The sequence below is a fragment of the Hyperoodon ampullatus genome (assembly GCF_949752795.1).
Source record: "Hyperoodon ampullatus genome assembly, chromosome: 7".
NCBI classification, from domain to species: domain Eukaryota; kingdom Metazoa; phylum Chordata; class Mammalia; order Artiodactyla; family Ziphiidae; genus Hyperoodon; species Hyperoodon ampullatus.
In genome coordinates, this window is record NC_136920.1 from 60,776,753 (window position 1) to 60,799,769 (window position 23,017).

At 49.6% G+C, this 23,017-nt stretch overlaps 3 protein-coding genes across 4 annotated transcripts in view; 1 reads left to right on the forward strand and 2 right to left on the reverse strand.

The window, feature by feature from the left end:
• The window catches only part of NUMA1 (nuclear mitotic apparatus protein 1), a gene marked incomplete at its 5' end in the record, with an annotated part of 30,876 nt that extends 28,975 nt beyond the window's left edge, over positions 1–1,901 (forward strand). Inside the window, 4 exons of the mRNA XM_079708574.1 lie at positions 1–177; positions 334–450; positions 564–785; positions 1,169–1,901. Coding sequence (XP_079564700.1) covers positions 1–177; positions 334–450; positions 564–785; positions 1,169–1,180 — 528 coding nt within the window. The 3' untranslated portion in view covers positions 1,181–1,901. The remainder of the gene's footprint in view (positions 178–333; positions 451–563; positions 786–1,168) is intronic.
• A 364-nt stretch (positions 1,902–2,265) lies between these two features.
• Positions 2,266–4,818, reverse strand: IL18BP (interleukin 18 binding protein). The gene is made up of 6 exons (XM_079709496.1): positions 4,797–4,818; positions 4,348–4,435; positions 3,766–3,972; positions 3,013–3,136; positions 2,782–2,929; positions 2,266–2,549 (listed from the first exon to the last, which is right to left on the reverse strand). The coding sequence occupies exons 2-6, from the start codon at positions 4,367–4,369 to the stop codon at positions 2,472–2,474; spliced, it is 579 nt and encodes a 192-aa protein (XP_079565622.1). The 5' UTR covers positions 4,370–4,435; positions 4,797–4,818; the 3' UTR covers positions 2,266–2,471.
• A 2,913-nt stretch (positions 4,819–7,731) lies between these two features.
• Positions 7,732–23,017, reverse strand: part of RNF121 (ring finger protein 121) — a gene marked incomplete at its 5' end in the record, with an annotated part of 83,390 nt that continues 68,104 nt past the window's right edge. For both annotated transcript variants that reach the window (XM_079709495.1, XM_079709494.1), the window contains 4 exons: positions 7,732–8,061; positions 9,629–9,730; positions 10,368–10,501; positions 21,296–21,416. In XM_079709495.1, the coding sequence (XP_079565621.1) occupies positions 7,941–8,061; positions 9,629–9,730; positions 10,368–10,501; positions 21,296–21,416 (478 nt within the window). In that variant the 3' untranslated portion in view covers positions 7,732–7,940. The remainder of the gene's footprint in view (positions 8,062–9,628; positions 9,731–10,367; positions 10,502–21,295; positions 21,417–23,017) is intronic.

Sequence of the window (23,017 nt, forward strand, 5' to 3'; positions counted from 1 at the left end):
CCTTCCCTGAGCCTGCCTACCATCACAGATGAGGAGATAAAAACTGGTGACCCCCGGGAGACCCTGCGCCGAGCCAGCATGCAGCCAGCCCAGATAGCTGAGGGCGCTGGCATCACCACCCGGCAGCAGCGCAAACGGGTCTCCTTAGAGCCCCACCAGGGTCCTGGCACCCCCGAGGTGGGTGACGTCGGCTCCCATGTCTTTTCCAGCAGCCACCATGTTCGCAAAGTTGATTAGCGGGGAGGTTCCCGGCTCAGAAGGGGGATGGGTGCTGGTTGGACACGGTCCACTTGTCCTCTTGAGCTGTCAGCTTAACTGTCCTCTTCCCCATAGTCTAAGAAGGCCACCACCTGTTTCCCACGCCCCATGACTCCCCGGGACCGACATGAAGGGCGCAGACAGAGCACTACCGAGGCCCAGAAGAAAGCAGCTCCAGCTGTTGTTAAACAGGTTAGTCAGGGGCTGAAGGGAGACCCTGGAGGGGCCTTGCTGGCAGAGCCCTGGAGCAGCAGGTTGGTCTGGGAGGCCAGTGGCGCCCCCAGTTTGACAGCCCCTCCCTACAGGCTGACCGCCGCCAGTCGATGGCCTTCAGCATCCTCAACACACCCAAGAAGCTCGGGAATAGCCTTCTGCGGAGGGCAGCCTCGAAGAAAGCCCCATCCAAGGCCTCCCCCAACCCCCGCAGTGGGACCCGCCGCTCTCCTCGCATCGCCACCACCACAGCCAGTGCCGCCACTGCCGCCGCCATCGCCGCTGCCACTGCCACCCCTCGGGCCAAGGGCAAGGTGGAGGCACTGACAGGGAAGGGAGAGGGTTCAGCTCTTAGGAACCTGGTAGGAGCGTGGGCACTCCCCGCCAAACACCCCAGGGGCGGCTTCCAGGCAGGGCTGAGCTAGGCCGCTGGAGGGCGGGGGCTGAGATCAGGTGCTCCCGGCCTGGTTAGCTGCTCCTTACCGAGGAGAGGACACGCCTCCATCTCTCCCGAGAGCACCCAGAGCTGCTCAGGCACAGCCAGCCACTGGTAACCTGAAGGTAGATGGGTCCAGGGCCACACCAAGGAGGGGACCCTAGTCTGGGTGTGGGGGGGCAGGGGGGTTTCCCCAGCCCGCTGGTGCAGCCTGGCGCCGAGTCTCCTCCACTGAGTGACTTGTCTCTCTCTCTCTTCCAGGCAAAGCACTAAAGAGCCGGTACCAGTGAGTGGCCCCACCTGTGTCCTTGATGCTGCCCTCGCCTGGTCCTTCTCGTTCTGTCCCTTTCAGTGCCTTCTCTCAGCTCCCAGGCCAACAGTGGCCAAACCCCTATAGACAGTGACGCCTGCCCACACCCCGGCCTGGTACCCGGACCTTCACCAGGTGAACAGGTGTGTCCTCAAGAGTTGGCCCGGAGCCTGGATAGTCTGGGTCCTCTCCCTGCCTCGCCTCCTGACATTTTCTTAGAGCAGTCACTTCTCCAGCACCATCACAACCAGATTTGGGGCTGGCTTTGAGTGGCTGGGTCCTTGGGCCCAGTCAGTCCTCCTCTCAGCCTCTGGATCTAGAAGGGACCGACCATTGGAGGAGCAGGCCCTGGTCCCTGCTGCTCCCGGTGGCTGGGCTGAGCAAGGGCCCTTGCTTTTGAAGTCCAGGACTGGGCACTGACCTAGTGGGAGTGCCCCACCCCCACGTGCTCCCATCCACCCAAGGGCACAGTTGCCCAAAGGATGCTCTTTTCCAGGAGAAATGGGCCCTGTGCCTCGGTGGGGGACGGGGCGGGGGGGCAGCCTTCAGTGGCAGCTCATCCCCTTCCTTCCCCAGATTTCACTGGGGTGGGATTTGGAGTGATGGGAAGGTTTTTAAGGGCCAGGGATGGATTTTTTTCTAAATGTTATTACTTGTAAATAAAGTCTATTTTTCTCCCTTGAATGCTGAGATGCCTTGATCTGTGTGGGAAAAGCAGGGAAACTTGGGCTTTTTAGAGCAGCGTACCTTTGTCCCTGTGGAGACTCCAGACCCACATACCTTCTTTCAAATCCCTCCTCCTGGCCTTTCTCAGGCCACAGGATCTTCCCACACTCCATTTCTGGCCTCTGCTCCTGAGGAGCATTATGGGCCGGCCTCTTCTGATGGCCTGTGTCCCCGGAATCTGGTTTTGTCTTTAGCTTCTGAGTGGCATCCTCTCTCCTCTTCCCACACTCCCTCCTCAGACAGGCCACGTTCTGTGAGTAGAATGATGGCCTAAAGGATAAATGACTGGGCAGACATCAGTACGCCACCACTGAAGATCATTTATGAGCACCCATCGTAGGTCTTGCTGGGGTGACAGAGATACAGCTATGGGTCAGAAGCAGCCTCTCCCCGCATACCTTCCCCGGGACAGTCCATTAAAGGAAACAACTACATTGAGTCGATGCAGAATGTGGCCTGGGCTGAGAGCGTGTAGACCTCAATGAAGAGGTGGCATTTCAACCAGGCTTTGGAGCTTGGGGTTCATTATCAGGATGGTGAGGCTGAGGGGACTTGCTGGAGGACGGGGCTTCTTGTGTCGGAGGGCACGCTTGTCTTCAGCCCAGCCTGGGGGAGTGAAGCAAACAAGGATCAGGGCCAAGGTGGGAGGGACATCCCTGTCACTTTCCTCCAGGCCTTGCCTCCCCTGCTTGAATCCTGTTCCTTTTAGTTTCTGCCTCAGGCTCGGGGAATTGGGGGGCATTAGCTGGAGGCTGCTGTAGACAGAGCCCAGCCTTTCCTCCCCACGCCAGAGCAGAGCTCCTCCCGTCCCTGGGAGTCCCTCCCTCGGGTTCCTCACCCAGAGCTGGGCCAGGACGAGGTGGCGCTGGGCAGTCTGCCCAGGATCCGAGAAAACGCAGGAGAAGTTGGTGTCTCGCAGGGCGGGGCTCAGCTCCTCCAGCACCAAGGCCCTCCAAAGCTGGGTCCTCATGCCCCTGTGCTCCCGCCTGGAGCAGAAGAGAAGGAAAGGCCATGAGAGGACCGTAGGAGGAGGCCTCCCTCCCACCGGCCTCATCGCCGCACCCCTCACCTGGTGCTGCCCTCCCGCAGCCGGCCCGGGAGGTGCTCGATGAAGGAGCTGTTGCCCAGCCAGTAAAGGATGCTGAAGTGGGAGAAGCGGCTGCAGGCGGTACAGGACAAGGTCAGCGTTCCATCTAGGGACACGTGTGGCCGTTAACCTGTCTGTACAGCAGACTCTCCCCTCTGCCACGCTGTGGCCTGCCCACCCTGCCCAGCTTCCCAGCTGCCATGACTCAGGAACCTGGAGTGGAGAGTCTGTTAAGGGGAAGTGAGGTCATCTACCAGGGGACCCCGGCTGAGTAAGAGGAATTTGGGGACGGGTCCTTGGTCTAGGTCCTTGACTCCTGAGCTTTCTTCTTCAGAATTACCCTTTCTAGCACCCAGCTCCAGTGACTCTAGGAGCCCTGGCTGAGGAGACAGCACCAGTAGGCCACCACTCCTCTGAGGAGGCCAGAGGGCAAGTGGGCTCTGGGAGGAGGGGCTGGGCTTGCAGCCACTGCAGTCAAGGCTCTGGGAGTCTGCTGACTGTTCCTTCTGTCTGAATCCTCTCCGTCCCCTTTGACAGGGAGCAATCTTGGGAGCTGTGAGCTGAGCCCTGTGCCACACTGGCGATGCTGGTGGGGAGAGGAAGTCAGTGCTCAGCCAAGCTAATCTGGTTGGTGGTGGGCTACATGACAGAAGGTTGGGGGACAGGTGCTCAGAAGCCAACCCCACCCTTGGTGCCTCCGTGCCCTCCTGGGCTCCCATCAGAATGGCTCCTTACTCAGTGAGACTTCCACTTCCGGCCAGGTCACCTCCAATGCTGGGCACTGCTTAGCTGTCGGGAGCGCTGGGGGCTGGGAGGGGCAGGTGTCCTTTGCGATCCCAGCTGAGGCAGTGGCAGCTGTAGTGGCCTGAGGCACAGGTGTGGCTCTGGCCAAGTGGGAGACGATGTGGGCACAGAGGAGCAGGGCCCAAAGAGGGCTGGGGTCTGAAGAAAGGACAGTCACAGAGGTCAGCAGCTGTCTGACCTCTGGGGATTGCCCGGCATCCTAGCTCGGATCTTGGCTAGAGAGGGAGTTGCTGCCATGATGTAAGTCTGGCAGAGATTCTTGGGCTCTGCCCAGGGAACGGGAGAGGCAGAAGAACCCCTCAAGCCCCACCTCTTGGCCCTTTTTGAATGGAGCACAGGGAGACCTTGGAATGGAGCCAGAGCCACAGCATCCGGGCAGAGACCGAAAGCAACAGCACAGCAGTTGAGGGGAGCCCACCTGGGGGTGAGGCTCAGGGCCAGCCACATGGCTCCACTCTGGTCTCAGGCTGCACCCCACCCCTCCACCCGCACGTGCACAGCCCCAGGTCCCACCTGGAATCCAGTTCTGTCTCATGGTCGTGATGCGTGTGTCAGGAGCTGGCGCGCCTGGATCTATATATCTGTGACAACTTCCTCCTCTCTGGGGGAGGCGGGGGAGGAGATGGTGAAAAACTGCTTCTCCCACGTCTTCTGAGTGGCTTGCTTAGATCCCAAACACGTGTGGCCTTCTTCCTGTGGACTCCACAGCCCCTCCCTACCTCTGATTTTTCAGTGGGCTGCCAGGCACTGCTATTTACTCTGTCCTGTCCACCTGTCCCAACTGACAACTCCTGGAGGACTGGCATCGGGCATAGGCTAGAGCTCTTCCAGCCGCTAGAAACAAAGCCAGGGGATCCCCACCCTAGCTCTTATTACCGTCAACATTATACTGGTTACTAGTCCAATCTAACCCCTTCATTACAGGCATGGAAACTGAGGCCCAAAGAGGACCAGGGACTTACCTAGTCACAAAGGGAGGTAAAGTTCTCTCCACTGCCAGAGCTGGTTCTGGGAAGGGCAGGATATATAGTGAAATCCTTCTGGGAAAGCACTGCACTTTCACTTTTATTTAACCAGGGAATCTAGAGCAGGCTCTGGCTACCAAGAGAAGGCACACATACGTGACAGCAGTCTGAGCCCAGACCTTACGGTTCCTGCACACTGCGCCTCTTCCTGAGCCGGAGTTCACAGTGGCCAGGAACCTTCTTGCTAACTCCCAGGCCCCCCGCTCTCCAGATGGTATCAGCCTGGGGTCTTTAACCTTCCTCAGGCCCACCCTCCCAGGGGCACATAGGGCATGAACCAACAAAGAGTCTCTCACACATGAATTCTTCCATCCCAGCCAACGGTCAGGACTTTGGTGTCCACCTTTGCTCTTCTACATGAACCGGCCTCCTGCTTCTTCCTTCATAGCCACACCATATTCAAAGGGACAACTCTCCTAGTCACTGGAGACCCCAAGCTGGATCACTCTGACCATTTCAGACTCCATGTCACCCCAGCCCATCCACATCCTGGCCTTTCTCAGGCTCCCCACCTCCCTCCAACCAGCAACCCAACAACCACCCATCACTCCCATGAATCCTTCTCACTTCTGTCCTCCCAGCCCCTTGGCCAGAGCTACAGATCTAAGTTCACCAGGAAGTCTAGATTCCCCCTACCTGGCTCGCAGGAAGCCCTGAAAAACCCTCCTTTCCGGAACCCCCCCTTTTTGGAGCTCCACAGCTCAGCTCAGCTGTGTCTGGCCCCACGTGAGCCACACCATGGGAGCTACACTGAGAGCACCTCCAGGCCTTGTGGGCAGGAACCTCTCAGACAAGCCGAGCACCTGGAACACAAACTGGAGCGCTGGACCTAAGGGAAGGAGAGGGTGCTTCCCAGGGTAAGAGGGCGCATACCCAGCACTGGCTCGAGCAACTGTGAAGGACCAGACCTAAGTGTCTGGGATCAGGAGGATGGGATGCTGGGGACAGAGCCAGGGAGGCCAGGAGGTGGAATTAGGTTTGGAAGACATGTCAGAACACTGCTGCAGTCCCAAGGGTCTTGTGTGTGTGTCATACGTGTGTGCACGTGTCTGTATAAAAACTGGACTCATTCCCGATTAGACGTGGAGACTACAAGTCAACTCCTCTTCTCCAGGGCTCTAGCTGACATTTTCATCTCCTCAGTTCCTCCCCCACCGCCTGCCCCAGGAGCTTCTGTGCTGTTAGATGCAGAGAAACTCCTCCCTAGGAACACCAGTGTCTCCAGCAGTTAGGTCAGGAGGCAAAGCTGCCCAGGACTTCAGAGACACAGTCCTTTGGGGAAGGGGGTGGGGATGCGAGGGAGAGGAGGCAGGACTCTACCTGTGAGTGTAACCAAGGCCAGAGTCGGGCTGCTGGGAGGTCATGGGACTCAGGGCTGTTGAAGTATGAAGAGACAGCCTTGGACAGCCTGGCCTCAGTTCTCACATGAGCCTGATGCAGGGGTAGGGGGGACAAAAGTGAAAGGATGCTCCCTGTCACCATCCCACTCTCTGAGGATGAGCCCACTGGCATGGGGACCTCGGAAGCCACAGCCGGGTAAGAGAAGCCAAAGCTGAGAGTGACCCGCGAGAGGGGAGGTGGTGGCAGGGCACTGACCTCAGGTGGTGAGGACAGTCACCCAGCGATGGTGCAGGGCACCTTCTGCTACAGGACGAAAGCCCGACATTCCACCTTGCTCAGGGATGTTGGGCAGGGCCAACCACCCCCAGGCCCCGGCTCTCAATTGGGAAGAGCAAGAGGCAGCAAGGGCCAGGCACCCACGGGGACTGCAGGGAAAGAGGTGGGAAGAAGAAAAGCAAGATGGATGTTCAGCTTTCCAACCCAGCTCACGGAGCTTTATTCAGAATGGATGACAAGATTCTGCTTGGTTCTTACTGCACTTGAAGGGCCATATTCCCTAGGAGCCCAGCACGGAAGGCCCACGTTTGCCCTCCCACTTCCTTCAAAACTCCTAGGACCAGAGCTGGGGCCTACCTGGAACCCCTTTTCAGAACCCATACTTACCTGGGCCTGACCCTCTTCCCACCCACCTCACCACTTGTGTTGCCAGGCCCAGGCAGGGCTCATGGATGACAAGGCTGACATGAGGATATTCCTTGGGCTGGGAATCCCCTGGCAGCTTCAAGGGAACAATGTCTGACCACAGCAAGAAGTCTCACATCTGTCATAGTTCTTTTACCACGTGCGCGCGCACGCACGCACACACACACGCACGCACGCACGCACGCACGCACACACACACACACTCACTCACTCCGGCTTTCAGGGAAGGAAGTGATGTGGCAGTGGCCTTCAGCATGTGTCACCACTTCTGGGCAGAGGATCAGCTTGCACAAGTGGCCCTCAATCACCACTGCCAGCAGTAACCCCTGTGGCCCAACTATGTATAGATGGTCTCTGTTCTTGGCTGAGTACAGCCCCACTTAGTGGCAGGTTCCCCAAGCTGCTACAGCTCTGGTCACCCCCACACAAATCCCCGGTGAATTCCGAGGTCCTAGAGCTTCCCTTGCTGCAAAAGTTATGACAAGGTTCCACTTCTCTCCACCAGCCTACGGCCCCCAATGGGGAAGACGGAGTCAGACAACGCCCACCTGTGGCCTTAGCCAGGGGGGACAGAGGACACCTCACCCCTCAGTGCTCATCAGTGGCACTGCCGGAGCTCCCTGGCTCTTCCACACTGAGTGTACCAGGCTCAAGCCCCACATACGGAAGGAAGGGGAGGCGGGCTGGGGCTCCCAGCCAGAGGAGAGACGCGGCTCCTTTACACCAAAAATGTTGTGGCTCTGCTCCTGCCTGCTCAAGCAGGGAGGCTGAGGCCTGGAGGAATTGGGGCAATTCCTATGCTCCACAATAAAAAAGGGTTTTAAATATATTCATCAAAATAGTTTTCTTTTAAAAAGCCCCCCACTGCTGACAGCCCCACCTGCTGGCTCTCCATCATATCCCTCCCCAGCCCGGACACAGCCGGAGGGGTCCTGAGTGGCCCGAGTGCCCCTTTGAGTCTTTCCCACCCAGGAGGTCTTGGAGGGCAGGGAGGAGAGTGCCCTGAGGTCCATGGTGGGTGGATGCTCTTCTTCCTGACTATTCCAGGCCCAGGATATAGTTGATGCCTTGCACCAGGCCAATGATGACAGGCTGCCAGGCTACCAAGTATCGAAGCCAGTCCAGCAGTTGCCCGTACATGACATGAGGCCTCTCCCAGCTGTCACTGCGTCAAAGAAAAGAGGTTACGTGTTCGAGTTGCTAAGGTTGGTCTAGGGGATGGGTGAGAGGGTCTGCCTACACCTTCCAGATGATCCACAGAAATGGGCCTACAGAGAAAGGAAGCTGCTTTCTAGAAAGCCCCACCCAGCCCCTCATGTTGGAATGCAGGGCTAAACCCAGAGAATGGGGGCAGCAGGGCAGAGGGAACCAGTGCAGAAGATAGGACAGATGCAGCAGAGGGTGGAGGGGTGAAACTAGGCTCTCCAGGACCAACATGCAGACAGGGCTCCGCATAACCTTCTAAGATTGGACCGCCAGTGTGCCCGAGACTGCTGTAGATTATGGGTGATGATGGCATCAGGGAGGCGGGGAGTGGGATAAGGTAACCCAAAGGTTCTTGCAATGTCCAAAATGGGAGGTTTGCTAGGTCAAGGAAGGGATTGAGTCTTGGGACAGAGGAATCAGGGGGCAGAGCAAGAGGCTGGTCATAGGGGATATCCCCAGGCAAAGGCTCTAAGGAATCCCCACCCAAGGGCACCGAGCACCAGGCCCTACTGAGGCCAAGCGGCCCCTGGAGATAAGTCCCTTCCTTTCACTTTACAGCTAACTGCCGGGCAAGACATGGAGAGGGAGCCTGGGAAAGCAGCTCCAGGGAAAGCACAGGTTGAACCTCATGAGACTATGGGGAATCCCTCTGAAGGCATCAGAAAGCACAGCCGGGCCCAGTCCTGAGAGTTAAGGGAAGCCCCAACCCTCAGCTTGACCATGGAGTTACTAAACTGTTCCTGAACTAGACCCTGGAAGAACCAAGCAAGGAACCTTAAAGGGGAACACAGTGGCCCCGCACAGCCCAGCTAGTGTCCAGGGGACAGGGAACCCTGGCGCAGAGAGGAACGGCAGCTGGGAGAAGTCCCTGGATCCCAGAGGAAATGCGGGGTTGGGGGGTGGTGGCCGAAGAAGTGGCTGGGCACTTTCCGACGGACAGGCTGCAGGGAGGAAGCGGAGGCTGAAGACAAAGTGGGGAGGGCTGGTCAGGTAGGGAGGGGCAGCTCAGAGGAGCACAGGTCCTGTGTTCAGGTGGATGGGGACAGGGGCCCCCACCATCCCTGTACCTTGCAGGCCCTGCACAGGCACAGAGCTGGTCTCCAGCCCTGTTACAGGTAAGGCACAACCCATTAGTTATACCACCTTGAACAAATTATTCGATCTTTAAACTGTTTCACTGGTAAAACGAGGATAATATTACCCAGGTCATAAAGCTCTAGAGAATCAAGTGAGCTAATACGAGTAAAGCACTTAGCACAGTGCCAGGCACATAGTAAGCGAGCAGTAAATGGTAGCTGCTATCACCACCGATTTACCCTTGAGGAATTCTGAACCAAGAGGAGAAGCTGAGCTACTGGTCCTGCCCCACATCCCACCCACCTCCCGAGACCACAAGCCTCATGGACTGGTGGGCAGCAGCCAGGCTGGGGGCAGGAGGGAGGGCCCCAAGACCCACCCGGATGCAGGCCAATACTGTCTTACCACTGCCCACTCCCAAAAAGAACCCAAACAAAGGATACGGGTTGCTGAACATCCTCTTGAGGTCTACCTTCTCTTTGCAGTAGGGACACGTCTGCTTCTTTCCCACAATGCACCAGCCGCGGATGCAGAACTCGTGGAATCTGAGCACCACTGGTCAAGGGAAATGGTGGGCGGCCAGGATGGCACTCCAACCCCATGCCGGTCTTCAAGGTGCCCAGGCCCTAGCTCTGGAGGAAGGTTCAAATCCTGGTTTCACCTCTTATCAGTTGTATAATCTTGGGCAAGTCCCTTCTCTCTGACCCTGCTTCGTCATATGTGAAGTGAGGATAATGAACTCTGCCTTACAGGGCTGTTATGGGGCAAAACGGAGATAACACATGGCACAGAATGGGAGCTGAGTAAGGACGTGGTAAATGTCACAAGTGCTACTCAGGCGGATTTGATTCTGAAACTGAGGGAGCCAGTTAGAGGATGTTCCTCCCCTGTGACTGACCCAGTCTCGGGGCAGCTAGTGCAGCTGCCGGCTCCTTTCTGATCCAGCCAGGCTACATGTAAGAGTGGCTCCCGTCTGTGAGAAGGAGCAAAGGAGGCAGCCGTTTCTACTCCTGGGGGTCGGCTTCCCTAGCAGAGGACATCACCCAAATGTCTGCTTCTTGTGACTCCCCTACCCTCAAAGGTCTGGACAGCATGCCCAGGGTCATGACCACCCCCTTCCCTTCCTGACTGGAGTGTGCACGTGGCAAGAGAGACGTGGCCCAGGAGCTCCAGGCAGGATACACATGATTGCAAGACAGCCTATACGTGTTCTCGATGATGCCCTCTTCACTGACATCCACAAAGATCTGCTGCCCACACACGGCACACACACTGTCCGAGAGGTGTTTGGTGGGCATGCCCGACTCACTGTAGAACTGGGAGAGAAGAGCAGGAGGAAAAGACAGAAAAGACGTGAGAATCAGCCAAAGTAGGAAGGTGCCACAGAGGCCTTAGGTCTTCTGTAGAGGAGGCGACATGGTAGGGGGAGTCCCCAGAGCTAGAGAATATCTCATACACCACATTGCCCTCATCTTTGCTGGGCAGATGGGTGAAAGGAAGTCAGATCTGATAGGACCTCAAGACTGGGAGGGTCGGCATCAGGGACAAGGAGAATGGGAAAAAGAAGGGCTCAGGGCTGGTGACTGGGAGCTACATCAGTGAAGCCACTGTGCAGCCAGATTATGGTTCCATCAGAGATGGGCAACATCTGTTCTCCAAGATTCAAAACAGTGAAACATCTGGTGCAACGCTGGTTTGGTGACAAGGGCATTCTCAGACACTTGTGGCAGCAGCAAAAGAGGTTCAACCCTTTTGGACAGCATTTGGCATGATGTCTCAAACTGTCGCACCATTTAACCCATTAATTTCACCTTAAGGAATTTAAAGGAGTAAAAATATCAAAAAAGCTTAATGCATACAGATACTCATTTAAGTGTTATTTATAATTAAAGAAGCAAAGAGTTTGGCAATCCCTCATAAAGTTAAATGTGGAATTACCATATGACACAGCAATTCCATTCTTAGGTACATGCTCCTAAAGAATAAAAACAGAGACTAACCACACACTTGTATACCAATGTTCACAGCAGCATTATTCACAAATAGCCAAAAGGTGTAAACAACCCAAGTGTCTGGAAACAGAAGCACGGATAAACAAAATGGGGTCTATCCCTCCAATGAAATGTTACTCAGTCATAAGAGTAATGAAGTTCTGATACATGCTACAATGTGCAGGCACCTTGGAAATATTACACTAAGTAAAATAAGTCAGACACAAAAGGATAAACATTGTATATGATTCCATTTATATAAAATATCTACAATAGGCAAATTCATAGACAGAAAACAGATTAGAGGTAACCAGCGGTGGGAGGAAGAAATGGGGAGTTACTGCTTAATGGGCACAGTCTCTGTTTGGAGTGATGAAAAATTTTGGAGGTAGACAGTACACTTAAGGATGGCTAAAATGGTGAATTTTACATTACATATATTTTATTTAAAAAATAGTAAAAAAAACAAAAACAAAAACAAAGAAATGGAAATAACCATAAATGACCAACAATAGAAGAATGCCTCAATAAATTATACTCAAGGGACCAGAGAGGTGGTGGGTCAACTGAAGCTTGAGATATAACACTGAGTGTCAAAAGCAGGGTACAAAATTGGAGGCACAGTATTATTGGTACATATATATGTAAAGACAATCCAAATCTATCAAAAGATCAGAAGGAAATGTATGAGAATATTCACACCAGTGATGTCTTGGTAGTAGGATTATAGGTGATTTTTTTTCTTTTGCCTATTTTTCTGTACTCAAATTTTCCTTAATGAACATATATTACAGGCAAACCTCAGAGATATTGAGGGCTCGGTTCCAGAACACCACAATAAAGCAAGTCACGTAGATTTTTTGGTTTCCCAGTGTATTTAAACGTTATGTTTATACTTACTGTAGTCTATTAAGTGTGCAACAGCATTATGTCTAAAAAACCAATTACAATAATAACATCAAAGATCACAGGTCACCATAACAAATATAATAATAATGAAAAAGTTCGAAATATTGTAAGAATCACCAAAATGTGACACAGAGACACAAAGTGAGCAAATGCTGTTGGAAAATGGTGCTGATAGACTTGCTTGATGCAGGGCTGACACAAACCCTCAATTTGTAAACAAAACAAAACAAACACAATTATCTGCGAAGTGCAATAAAGGAAAGCACAATAAAACGAGGTATGCCCATACTTTGAAAGATGATGTATTACCATGGTTAATCACAATGGATAACCAATTCCATGCTCCAAAAAGAAATGCCAAATTTTGCATACTTTCCTTGTGGTTTATTGTTAAATAGCTACAGAGCATTTCCCCTTCACCCCAAGGAGAAAAGATTTGAATTTTATTTGTTGATATAGTCTAAGACCTATTGTTTTTTTTTCTTTGCACTGTCCTAAAAATTATGGTAAAACACACATAACACAGAATTTACCATCTTAACTATTTTAAAATATATAGTTTGGTAATGTTAATAAGTATATTCACATTGCTGTGCAGCTAATCTCCAGAACTTCCACATCTTGCAAAACTGTAAAATGAATTTTTAGAAAGGATTCTGCATTTATTATTTACAATTTTATCTGTACCTCTAAGGGAAATAGATTATACTTAGCCTTTTTGTATTTTCTTAACCTGAGTTTGCTCTGTTTTTTATTTCCAAGCAATGGTCTTCTGAAAAAGCCACAGCCCTGAAGCTGGGTGAGGGATAGCAGTGGAGGAGGGGTGGGCATACAGGTACTGGGATAGGGAGTAGGGAGGATGGTGACAGCCAGATCAGACACAGCTACACCTGCCAGAACCTCTGCTCAACATGGGGACATCTCTGACTCCAAGCTTCCCTTATAAGAAATGGCCTCTCTTGACTCCCGAGAGTCCTCAAGCGTAGAAGGTAGAGCCACACCACCCCAAGAATCCATGAATAGAGAGCTTCCTGCCTTCACCCCCACCTCACTGTCTTACAAAACTGTCTGAAATGGCTCAAGGTGAGCTCGTTACTATCACAGAACACCAGAGCAGCCCCGTCCCTGGGGAAACCAAAGCCCAGAAAGGAAAGAAACTAGCTGTGACGAGAACCCAGCCCCTCCGACTCCTAACCCAAGTTCCACCCAAGATGTCCATTAACATCTGCTGAATGCTGCAGAAAGATCAGCTACTTAGCTCACTGAGGGCCAGTAATTCAAAAGGTTCTGATATGTTTATCGAGAGTGCAAAAGGATAAGCAAGAGTTAGGGCAGAGCCAAACCTGTGGGAGCCCACTAACTGCAACTCTCCAAAGCTGGAATCTGAATGTTAGTGTTGAGGGGACCTCTGAGAAACACTTCTCCAGCGCTCAAGAGGCTTATGGCTTTGAAATATGCCTGGCTTAGAATTTCTGGGCACATCAACTGAACAGAGAGAAAAGAGGCCAAGAAGTCTGGGTCCAGCTCTGGCACTGAGTCCCTGCACAATCATGCAGCACAGGCACATGGCCACTCACTCTGGCCCACAGCGTTGGCAGTGGAATAAGTGGGAATGCCTCAACTCAGGAGATGGGTGAGAGCTCTGAGGAAAAGCTTTACCTCAAATCATCCCTGAGTTCTGCCCCAAGACACTGGGGCAAGGGATACAGGATGCAAGATAACTTGGATGAGGTAATGAGAGTAGGAGGGACGCCCAGGAAAATGTCTATTAGGCCCCTAGCTTCTGGAGTTCTCCCCACAAGCTAATGTGGCAACATGCCAGCAGGGTCAAATCCCACAAAGTTTCAACAAAGTTATCAGGTAAGCCTGTCAAGTCAGGAAGGGCCCAGCAACCCTGCGGTTTGCAGAACACACAGAGACTGTATCAGGAGGCACTGAGGCTGAGTAGGGTAAAGTACAGGGAGGCAGATTTCAGTTTAACCTCAAGAGCCTGATGCCTCAGTGTGGAAAGGGCTCAAGGGGCCACATAATTTGTCAGGATTAGACACACCACATTTCCATCCTCTGTCACTTACTATCTTGATGACCTTGAGCAAGCCACCCAAACTCTTCTTTCCTTCCATCAGAATATATTGGGCACCTACTAAGTACCAGCCACTGGACTGGGTCCTTGGGCTAGAATGCTGGAAAAACACAGACCTGGCCTCTGTCCTCATAAAACCTACAGCTAGGGGAGACTGACATTAAAAAAATAAGTATTGGGCCTCCCTGGTGGCGCAGTGGTTGGGGGTCCGCCTGCCCATGCAGGGGACACGGGTTCGTGCCCCGGTCCGGGAAGATCCCACATGTCACGGAGCGGCTGGGCCCGTGAACCATGGCCGCTGAGCCTGTGCGTCCGGAGCCTGTGCTCCGCAACGGGAGAGGCCACAACAGTGAGAGGCCCGCGTACCGCAAAAAAAAAAAAAAAAAAAAGAGCACTCTGTCTTCTGTGTGAAAAATGGATTGGAGATGAGGCCAAAATGGATTCAGAGAGACCAGCTAAGAGACAGTTACAATTCTTTAAGTGCTGTATGGGGGCCTGTGCTAAGGTGATGTCTTGGGCTAAGTTGATGAAAGTAAAAATTGAGAGAAGTGGACAGACTGTTGATACCAGAGACAGCTGAATAGTAAAGGTCTGGAGTTCAGAAGAGAGTTTTGGATTAGAGATCTGGAAGCCGTGGAAGAAGAAAAGGGAAATACCTAGGCGAAGAGCAGAGAAGATGGTTTAGCCTTGAGCTCAGAGGAACAATAACATTTAAGGGGATGGAAAGTTAGCAGAGGAGACAGAAAATACCAGAGAGACAGAAAGAAAACCAGGACAGTGTAATGTCACAAAATCCAAGGGGGGAAAACCTTTTTAAGAAGGAAGCAGTGTTGAGTCAACTGTGCTGATGACTGCTGAGATCAGAATCAATCCACCAGAATGAGTGACACAGAGTCACCGGTGACCTGAGTAAGAGTCACTTCAGACGAAGGGCATGAGCCGAGGCCAGTTAGAATGGGCCAAGGGTAAGTGAAAGGTGATAAAAAAGGAAACAGGAACTTCCTACAAGTTTAGCTGTGCGTGACAGGAAATGGCTCAGTAGCTAGAAGTGAAGGTGGGTCAAAAAAAGGATATTTTTGAAAAAGAACACTTAGAAGGTTAATGGGGAGAGCCCAGTAGAGGGAGAAGGTGAAGTCATGGGTGAGAAAGGAAGTCAACAGCATATCGGGTCCCTGAGCAGGCAGGAGGTGTGGAATCCAGAGCACAGGTAGGGCTGGCCTCTGATGGGAGAAAGGACACTTATTCCACTGTTACTGGAGGGAAGGAGAAGATGGGTGCAAACAGGAGCAGATCTGTAGACACGGTGTCGGGAATTGTGGGGATTCCTGTTTGGTTTCTAGTTGCTCAGGTAAACAGGAGGTGAGGTCACCTGCAGAGGATGAAGGGACAGAAGGCAGGGGTGTGAGAGGTTTGAGAGTAGAGGAGTCTTGAAACAGGTTTTACTCAAAGTGGGAGAGTAAGCTCTTCAGATGAACAGTCAGATTTCTCCTTTGCAGGACAGGAACACTACCCCCGGCCTCACACAGTATTAGGAAGACACACTGAGAAAACACACAAAACCCCAGCACAGGAGCTTGCATGTAGTAGGTGCTCAGGATGTATGAGTTCTAATCCACACCACTGACCATCACAGGAAATGTGTGCCATGAAAGCCTAGTGGGCTCTTCTGGGCCACCCCCTCGACTAGTAAGGAGACTAATGCCCAAGGAGGAAAGCCTCACTTGAGGCCAGAGAGGGCTGGTGGCAAGGCTGAGCTGGCTCCCAGTCAGTTCAAGTAGATGATTTCAGAAATACCTGTTGAAAAACTGAATAAAATACCCATTTCCAGGATTATAGTGGAGGAGATTCCATATCACAGAGTGGTCTAAGATGGCTTCAGACAATAGATGGCGTTAAGAGAGAACTGGCAATTACTCATGGTTGATGATCTGTCTTATGTCTTGCTCTGTGTGTTGAGTATGATGAAGATACAAAGACAAATTCTACAAGGAGCCTGTGCTCCAGGTGATTACAGACATAAAATAAGTGGTCGTACAGCACAGCAGGACTGTACAGTAGGTACTTAATAAATGGTAGCTATCATCATTGCTGTCATCATCATCATGATCATGATCATGATGTGAGTGTTTCCTATGGGCCAGGCTACTCTGCAAAGTGCTTGACATTAACCCATTTGTTCCTTACCACAATCCTATAAGGCTGGCAATATTATTACAGCTAAGAAAACAAGATCAGAGAGGTAAAGCAACTTGCTCAAGAGTATACAGATAATTAAAAGTGGAGGAGAATTTGAAACTGGGTCTGTCTGATTCTAACCTCCTGGCTCTTTCTACTACTTCAAGTCAGATGAATGAGCAGATAGTCCTGTCCTCACATTATATGGGGCTGCTGAGGATCCAGGAAGCAGTAAATCTGGGGCACAGCAATTTGCTCAGGAGATAGAAAATGTGAGGCAGGACACCTGGCCCAATGCAGAACAAACAATGTGTTACTACCCTGCCTGCCCAATCACTCTCGCAGAGGAGGAAGCCCCAGAAAGAAGCTTATTTCACAACCCCCCACTCCCCCACCTCCATCCCACCCCACCCCAACATGATTTTTGGGTGTGAATAGAAACCAGACCGACTGGCTGTCACAAGCTTATGACCTCACAGTGACCAGCTGGAGAACACAGACACCATCCATGATTCCCTTGAATCGACCTGACTCAACAAAACAGTTACAAATTTCTCCAAGTGAGGCAAAACAAAGAGCCATTCTACTCTAAAAAGAGTAGTGCAGAATAGTGTAAAAGGAATTGAGAATGCTTGTTAATACAATTATAAAACATCATGGTTTTATTTCTAGGAATTGCGAAATTAATTAATTACAGATCTTTTTAGGTCAAACTACTCCCAGAGGTAGACCAAGAGATGAATCAGACCTAGTTCCTGACCTGGTAATAGCTCCAAAATCAACTTTGACTCTCTGGGATAGAAGCTGTGATCACAGAACATACAAAAGACTACGAAAAATAACCAGGACTGAAAATGTGGTATATACACACAATGGAATATTACTTAGCCTTAAAAAGGAAGGAAATTCTGACACGACACATAGGTAAACCCTGAAGACATTACACTAAGTGAAATAAGCCAGTCACAAAAGACAAATACTGCATATGAGTCCACTTATATGAGGCATCTAGAGTGGTCAAATTCATAGAGACAGAAAGTAGAATGATTGTTGCCAGGGGCTGGGGAGAGTGGGGATTGGGGAATTATTGTTTAATGGGTATAAAGCTTCAGTTTTGCAAAATGAAGAGTTCTATGGATGGATCATTGTGACAGTTGAAGAACAATGTAAATGTATTAATGCTACTGAACTGTACACTTTAAAATGGTTAAGATGGCATGTTATGTGTATTTTACCACAATTAAAAAAAAAACAACTAGGGCTGCTACTGGAAGTGGGCAGTGGTGCTAGTAAGGGTTGCACTCAGTCATACTCTGTACATTGTAGATGGTTGATAAATAACTGTTGCTTGAATAAATAAATGAATGAGTTGGCCAATGAATGCATGGAAAGCTGGAGTCTCCTGGCTTCCTCAAATTGCCCTCCCCAAAGCACTGATCAGATTTTGGCTTCAAGGCCAGCAATATTCTTTAAATTCAGTTGTTGTGGCTCAGGGGCCCAGGTGTTCCTAAGCAGACCAAGGCCCACTTGACCAAAGACATGGGCAGAAATAACAGAGTCTTGGATATCTCAGGGTTGGAAAGCTCTCCAAGGTAGTGCAATCTATCCCTTTATCCCATGTTGGAGTCTCTTCTCCCATATTCCTGCCTGGTCTAATCTCTTGGCATCCTGAGCCCTAGCAGAAGGCCTGTCACTAAGTCTCAGCAATATTTGCTAAGAGTATTGGAAAACAACAAATGCGTTAACTCCTGGTGACTCACCCAGTACTATCACAAGCCATCCTAGTCTTCCTATGAACCCCCAAGACGGGAACCTGGGGAAACAGCAAACTGCTTGTCTATAGTCAGGATCAGCAAGGTCACATTCTGTTGGATAGTTTTCAGAATGACTCCTCTGAAAGAGACAGTTGGATAGAGTGGCTCCTCTGAAAAGGAAAGCCATTCTCAATGTCAATTACCTAGGGAAGAGGTAGATCCGCATGTACGATACCCCGTGGTATAGGGGAGCGGCAGCATCAGTTTTGTCAGGAACACAGGCTTTAGGTCTAGGTATCTGGAGGATTGTAGTTGTCCAGATGTGGATTCTAGGTGGTGGGTGCTAAGACGGCACCCAGTATACAGAGGTAGGCTGAGAGTTAGATGAGGCAGGGTCTGAAAACCCTGGAAAGCAGGAAGCCTGATAACTCAGATCAACCTCATTCAAATACTCACAGTTTGTGTTCCTGTTATTCATCCTCAACCCTTTAATAAAGTCCGACGTGACTGTTTGATTCTGTGCTAAGAGGTGCAGGGAGGTATGTGGGTTTATCCCTGGGACAGACTGTTATCGTGGAGTGGTGGGGGTAACTAGTGAGATCCCATAAAAGGAAGGAGAGTATGAGGGGTCAGGAGCTAGTGTTTGAGGCACTCTCCACCCTAACGAGAAATTCTCCCACCAGGTCTCTTGGTGAAGCTGGCATTTATCATTATGAGGGAATTATTTTATGAGGGATTATCACTTATAATCACTGCAGCACCCAATAATTCTTCCCAAGAGCACGGAAAGTGGCCCAGCTCAAACTGCATCTTAGGGAGGCCAATTTAATAATCCTATCTCCCAGAGGAGAAGCTAACTTGTAGATCAATTCTGAGCTCAGAAAAGGGATTCTGTAGATTGGTTATTAGGGACCCCCGCCTGAGGGAATAAAGGCTATGCTTAAATTGGCAGCTGATAATAACCTTGGGATAAAGTTGGCAACAACCTGGGAAAATCAGAGAATTGGTCCTGTAAAAATAGAACGAGAGATAAAGAAATCACTAGAGGGTAAAGGACAGGATTCTCTGAAAAGCTGGCTATGCCACAGAAGCAGTTGCAGTGAACAGCTGCTGTTGAAAGTGAAGTTAGTAATTAGACAATCTCTGCTGTTGAAAGCGAAGTTAGTAATTAGACAATCTCTGCTGTTGAAAGCAAAGTTAGTAATTAGACAATCTCTGCTGTTGAAAGTGAAGTTACTAATTAGACAATCTAGGGTCTGGAAATCTCTTCTGGGAGTGAACTGGTTAAAGGAAGAGCTGAAGTCTACACAAATAAATGAGACAGTGAAATGTTGCTAAAACATAAGACAGCTGTTCAGAAAAGAATTAATAGGCTGTCTATAAAGTGACCCAATACACTGTTTTCAATTTGGTCCAGTACAGGAAAAATAAAAATAGTTCCAGGATACTGAGAAACAAAGCCCTAGACCTAAAACTGTACTTGATTAATGTTACCCAAGATAATAGCTGAGTCTTCTGCTTAATGTGAATTGCCCTAAGCCTACCAGCCTGTGGCACGAATGAGATCACAGTAGCAGTGACATACAAATTTGCACAGCCAATAGGCCCCCACCTGCAAAACTGCCTCAGACTCAGCAAGAGTTCCTGAGGTGCCTCATGTGAAGTCAGTGCCAAGCTTTCTTGTACTTCTCAACTGGTCTCCACTGATATCTGCTGCCTAAAAGCTAGGACTGGTATCTGGATGCTCCAAGAGAACCTGCTTCCCTGATATTCTCCTAGGGTTTCTCTCCAACCTGCCAAACCTCTTGCTACCTCAGAAGTAGCAAGAACTTCTGAATGCCTCTCAGTCCCCACTCATCAGACAGAACCACACTTATTTCAGCACAGAACTGGAGAAATGTCTATTAAACTTGGAGATATTCCTTCTTATGGCTGGGTCTAATAGGATGATACTCAGATGGGAAGCACTTCTGTGTTGTTCACGCAATTACAAAAAGAATGTATTACTTTTACGAACAGCAAAACAACAGACATTTTGAAAAAAAAAGAAATAAGGATATTGAGTTGGGTTTCTTACACTGGCTGTTACTTTACCTATATTTTAAGCTTGAAGAATCTCTGCATGGTCTCCACTTGGTCCTCTTGCAGCATTTCCTATCTCAGCGAAGGATCCAAGGAGTTGCTTGAGTTAGAAATGTCAGCTTTGATACCTACCTTTCTTTCCTTCATGTTTTTTCCTTCAGTCTCCAGAACCAATCTATATCCAAGTCCTGTCAACCTTACCTCCAGAATACCTCTCCAATAGTCCGTTTCTCTCACTTTTCACCATCTCTACCCTAATCCAAGCTACCTCCATCTTGCCCAGACTACTGCAATTGTCTCTTAAAGACTAAGTGGGTCACCCTGATCTGTGGACCCCTCTCCAATCTGTTCTCTACCCAAGCAGCCAGAATGATCTTTTCAAACTGCAAATATGATGATGTTATTTTCTATCTTAGCCCCCTAGTATTTTTAGTATAAAAATCACAATCTTTCATTTGGCCTCTACGGCTTTTTCTAGCCTAGCCTTTTATTATTCCTCCAGACACTTCCACTATAATTCAGCCCTACAACCACATGAGCCTAGTTCCTTAAAATGCTCACCCTTTCTCCCACTACAGGCCTCTTACACATGCTATTTCCTCTACCTGGTATACATTTCACTTTTCACTTCATCTGGTTAACTCTACTCATTGTTCAGGTCAGCTCAATAGTTACATCTTCAGGGAAGCCATCTTTGAGCCCCAAGACTAGGTCAAATGCCACGACTATATTTGTTCATAGTATCATGAACCTCCCCTTCATAATATTTATTACAGTTATAATTTTAATAATATAATATCATAAAGTATCATATATAATTTATGTTTTTATTACTTTAATACCCATCTCTGTCACTAGACAGAGGCATTAAATAAGTATCTGTTGAGTGACTGTTAACTTCCTGTGGGTTAAAGTGATTCCTATAATAGCTTAGAGTTAAAAATTCCAGGGTACGTCTGAGATTGGTTTTCCAAATTTTAAGGAAGGAATCTCCATACATACCACTCACATCCTGAAGGATTTTGTATGGCTTATCTCTTCCATCAAACAAGTGATGCTATCCTGAACTCTCTGGAGGTGGCAGGAGGCAGTATTAAAAAGCCCAAGTGAACTCACCCCTATGGTAGACGCCATGTAGTCTGCACACATTTCTGCAAAGTCCCGCTCAAGAACACCATAGTAGAGACCATAGAAGAGGAGAGAAATGCCAAAGTCCATGGCATCTTCTGGTTTGATCCTGTAAGGGAAGCAGCATGGCCTGTAAGGCCTGCCCTGAGATGCAACTGCTTTGGATTACTACTCTGGGACACATATGGCAGCATCTAAAGCTGGAAGCTTTAATAGCTGGAGCAAGTGTTGGCAAACTAAAACCAAATCCAGCCTGTTGCCTATCTGTATATGACCTAGGGGTACCACCTGAACAGCCTAGGACTGGGAGCTGTGAAGACCAAGCCAGCGTATCCCTTTCTGCTCACTTCCCCACTCTGTTTCCAATGCCTGCCTCCTCTGACTGATGACCATGCCTGCAGCTCCCTAGTTGGCACCTATATGTTGGGGACTCCACTACTGGCAACTGCTACACACTAAGCAGTGGAATTTTCAGTCCGGAAGTTAGCAACTCACTACTGAATTGCCTCACCTCCAGCCAGTTGCCCAAGTTGAAATAGTTGAGCCTGGGCTTCCCTGGTGGTGCAGTGGTTGAGTCTGCCTGCCAATGCAGGGGACACGGGTTCGTGCCCCGGCCCGGGAGGATCCCACATGCCATGGAGCGGCTGGGCCCGTGAGCCATGGCCGCTGAGCCTGCGCGTCCGGAGCCTGTGCTCCGCAACGGGAGAGGCCACAACAGTGAGAGGCCCGCGTACCACAAAAATAATAATAATAATAAAAATTAAATAAGTAAAAATAAAAACAAATAGTTGAGCCCTCCAAAAGGAGGGAAGGGCACAGCAGGATCTGGGTGTCTCTGGAGCAGACAGTGAAAATGATCCCAGGGATCACCCACCCCCATCAGGCCCCTCCTTCTGAGAATGTTTCATATGATGGCAAGAGGGCACAAAGTATGTCCACCATCTGAGACAGGCCACCCAGGCAAACAGGGTGGAGCAAGGGAGGAGTTTTCTCTCATTATATAAGTATCTATATACCATCCTAGAGTTTGCCTTTTGTCCCACAAAGCCTAAAATATTTATTATTTGGCCCTTTACAAAAAAGTTTGCCAACCACAGCTTTAGAAAAGAAAGATAAAGTTAGTAAATATACACATACCAGTTACCATAAAAATTTAACTTGCATCTATACATATTCTGTATCATGTCATCAAAGTTAAATTTTGGTCCAAGTCTCCTTACTAAGGACAATAAGCCTATAATATTAGGAAGTTTGTTTCAGTAATTCCAGGGACCAACAGTTTGCACACTTGAGTCTTTAAATGTTTATTATAGAAAACTACCTTTGTTAAAACATTTGTACCAAGAACTGTACGTGTTCACTTAAAGTTGTAAATTACATTTAGCTTAGAAAGTTGAATTTGCCCACCAATCTTATAATATTTAACCTACTAACTAGACATCATGATCTTACAGCAATTAACCTGATTAGTAGCATAGAAATGGTCAAGATTCTCAATTATGTTTTCCTCCTTATACAGTTTATCAAAGTAAAAAAGAAACTGTAATTCTAGAATAAATACCTTTAAAACATAATGGAGAATCTTGGTTTTTACTTTTTTTAAACATACAGGTTAGGAAGATATCTGGAAGTACTTTGGTTTTCTTTGATGAGATGTGTTGACTCTACACTAATAAATTCCTGTAAATATCTGTGGAGCCTGTTTATTCT

Coding starts and splice junctions, on each gene's coding strand:
- IL18BP (XM_079709496.1), bottom strand. CDS start 4,369: ATGAGACAGAACTGGATTCCAG. Junction 3,973..4,347: donor GAGACAGAACTGGATTCCAG/GTGGGACCTGGG, acceptor TCCTTTCTTCAG/ACCCCAGCCCTCTTTGGGCC. Junction 3,137..3,765: donor GGAAGTGGAAGTCTCACTGA/GTAAGGAGCCAT, acceptor ACGTGTCCCTAG/ATGGAACGCTGACCTTGTCC.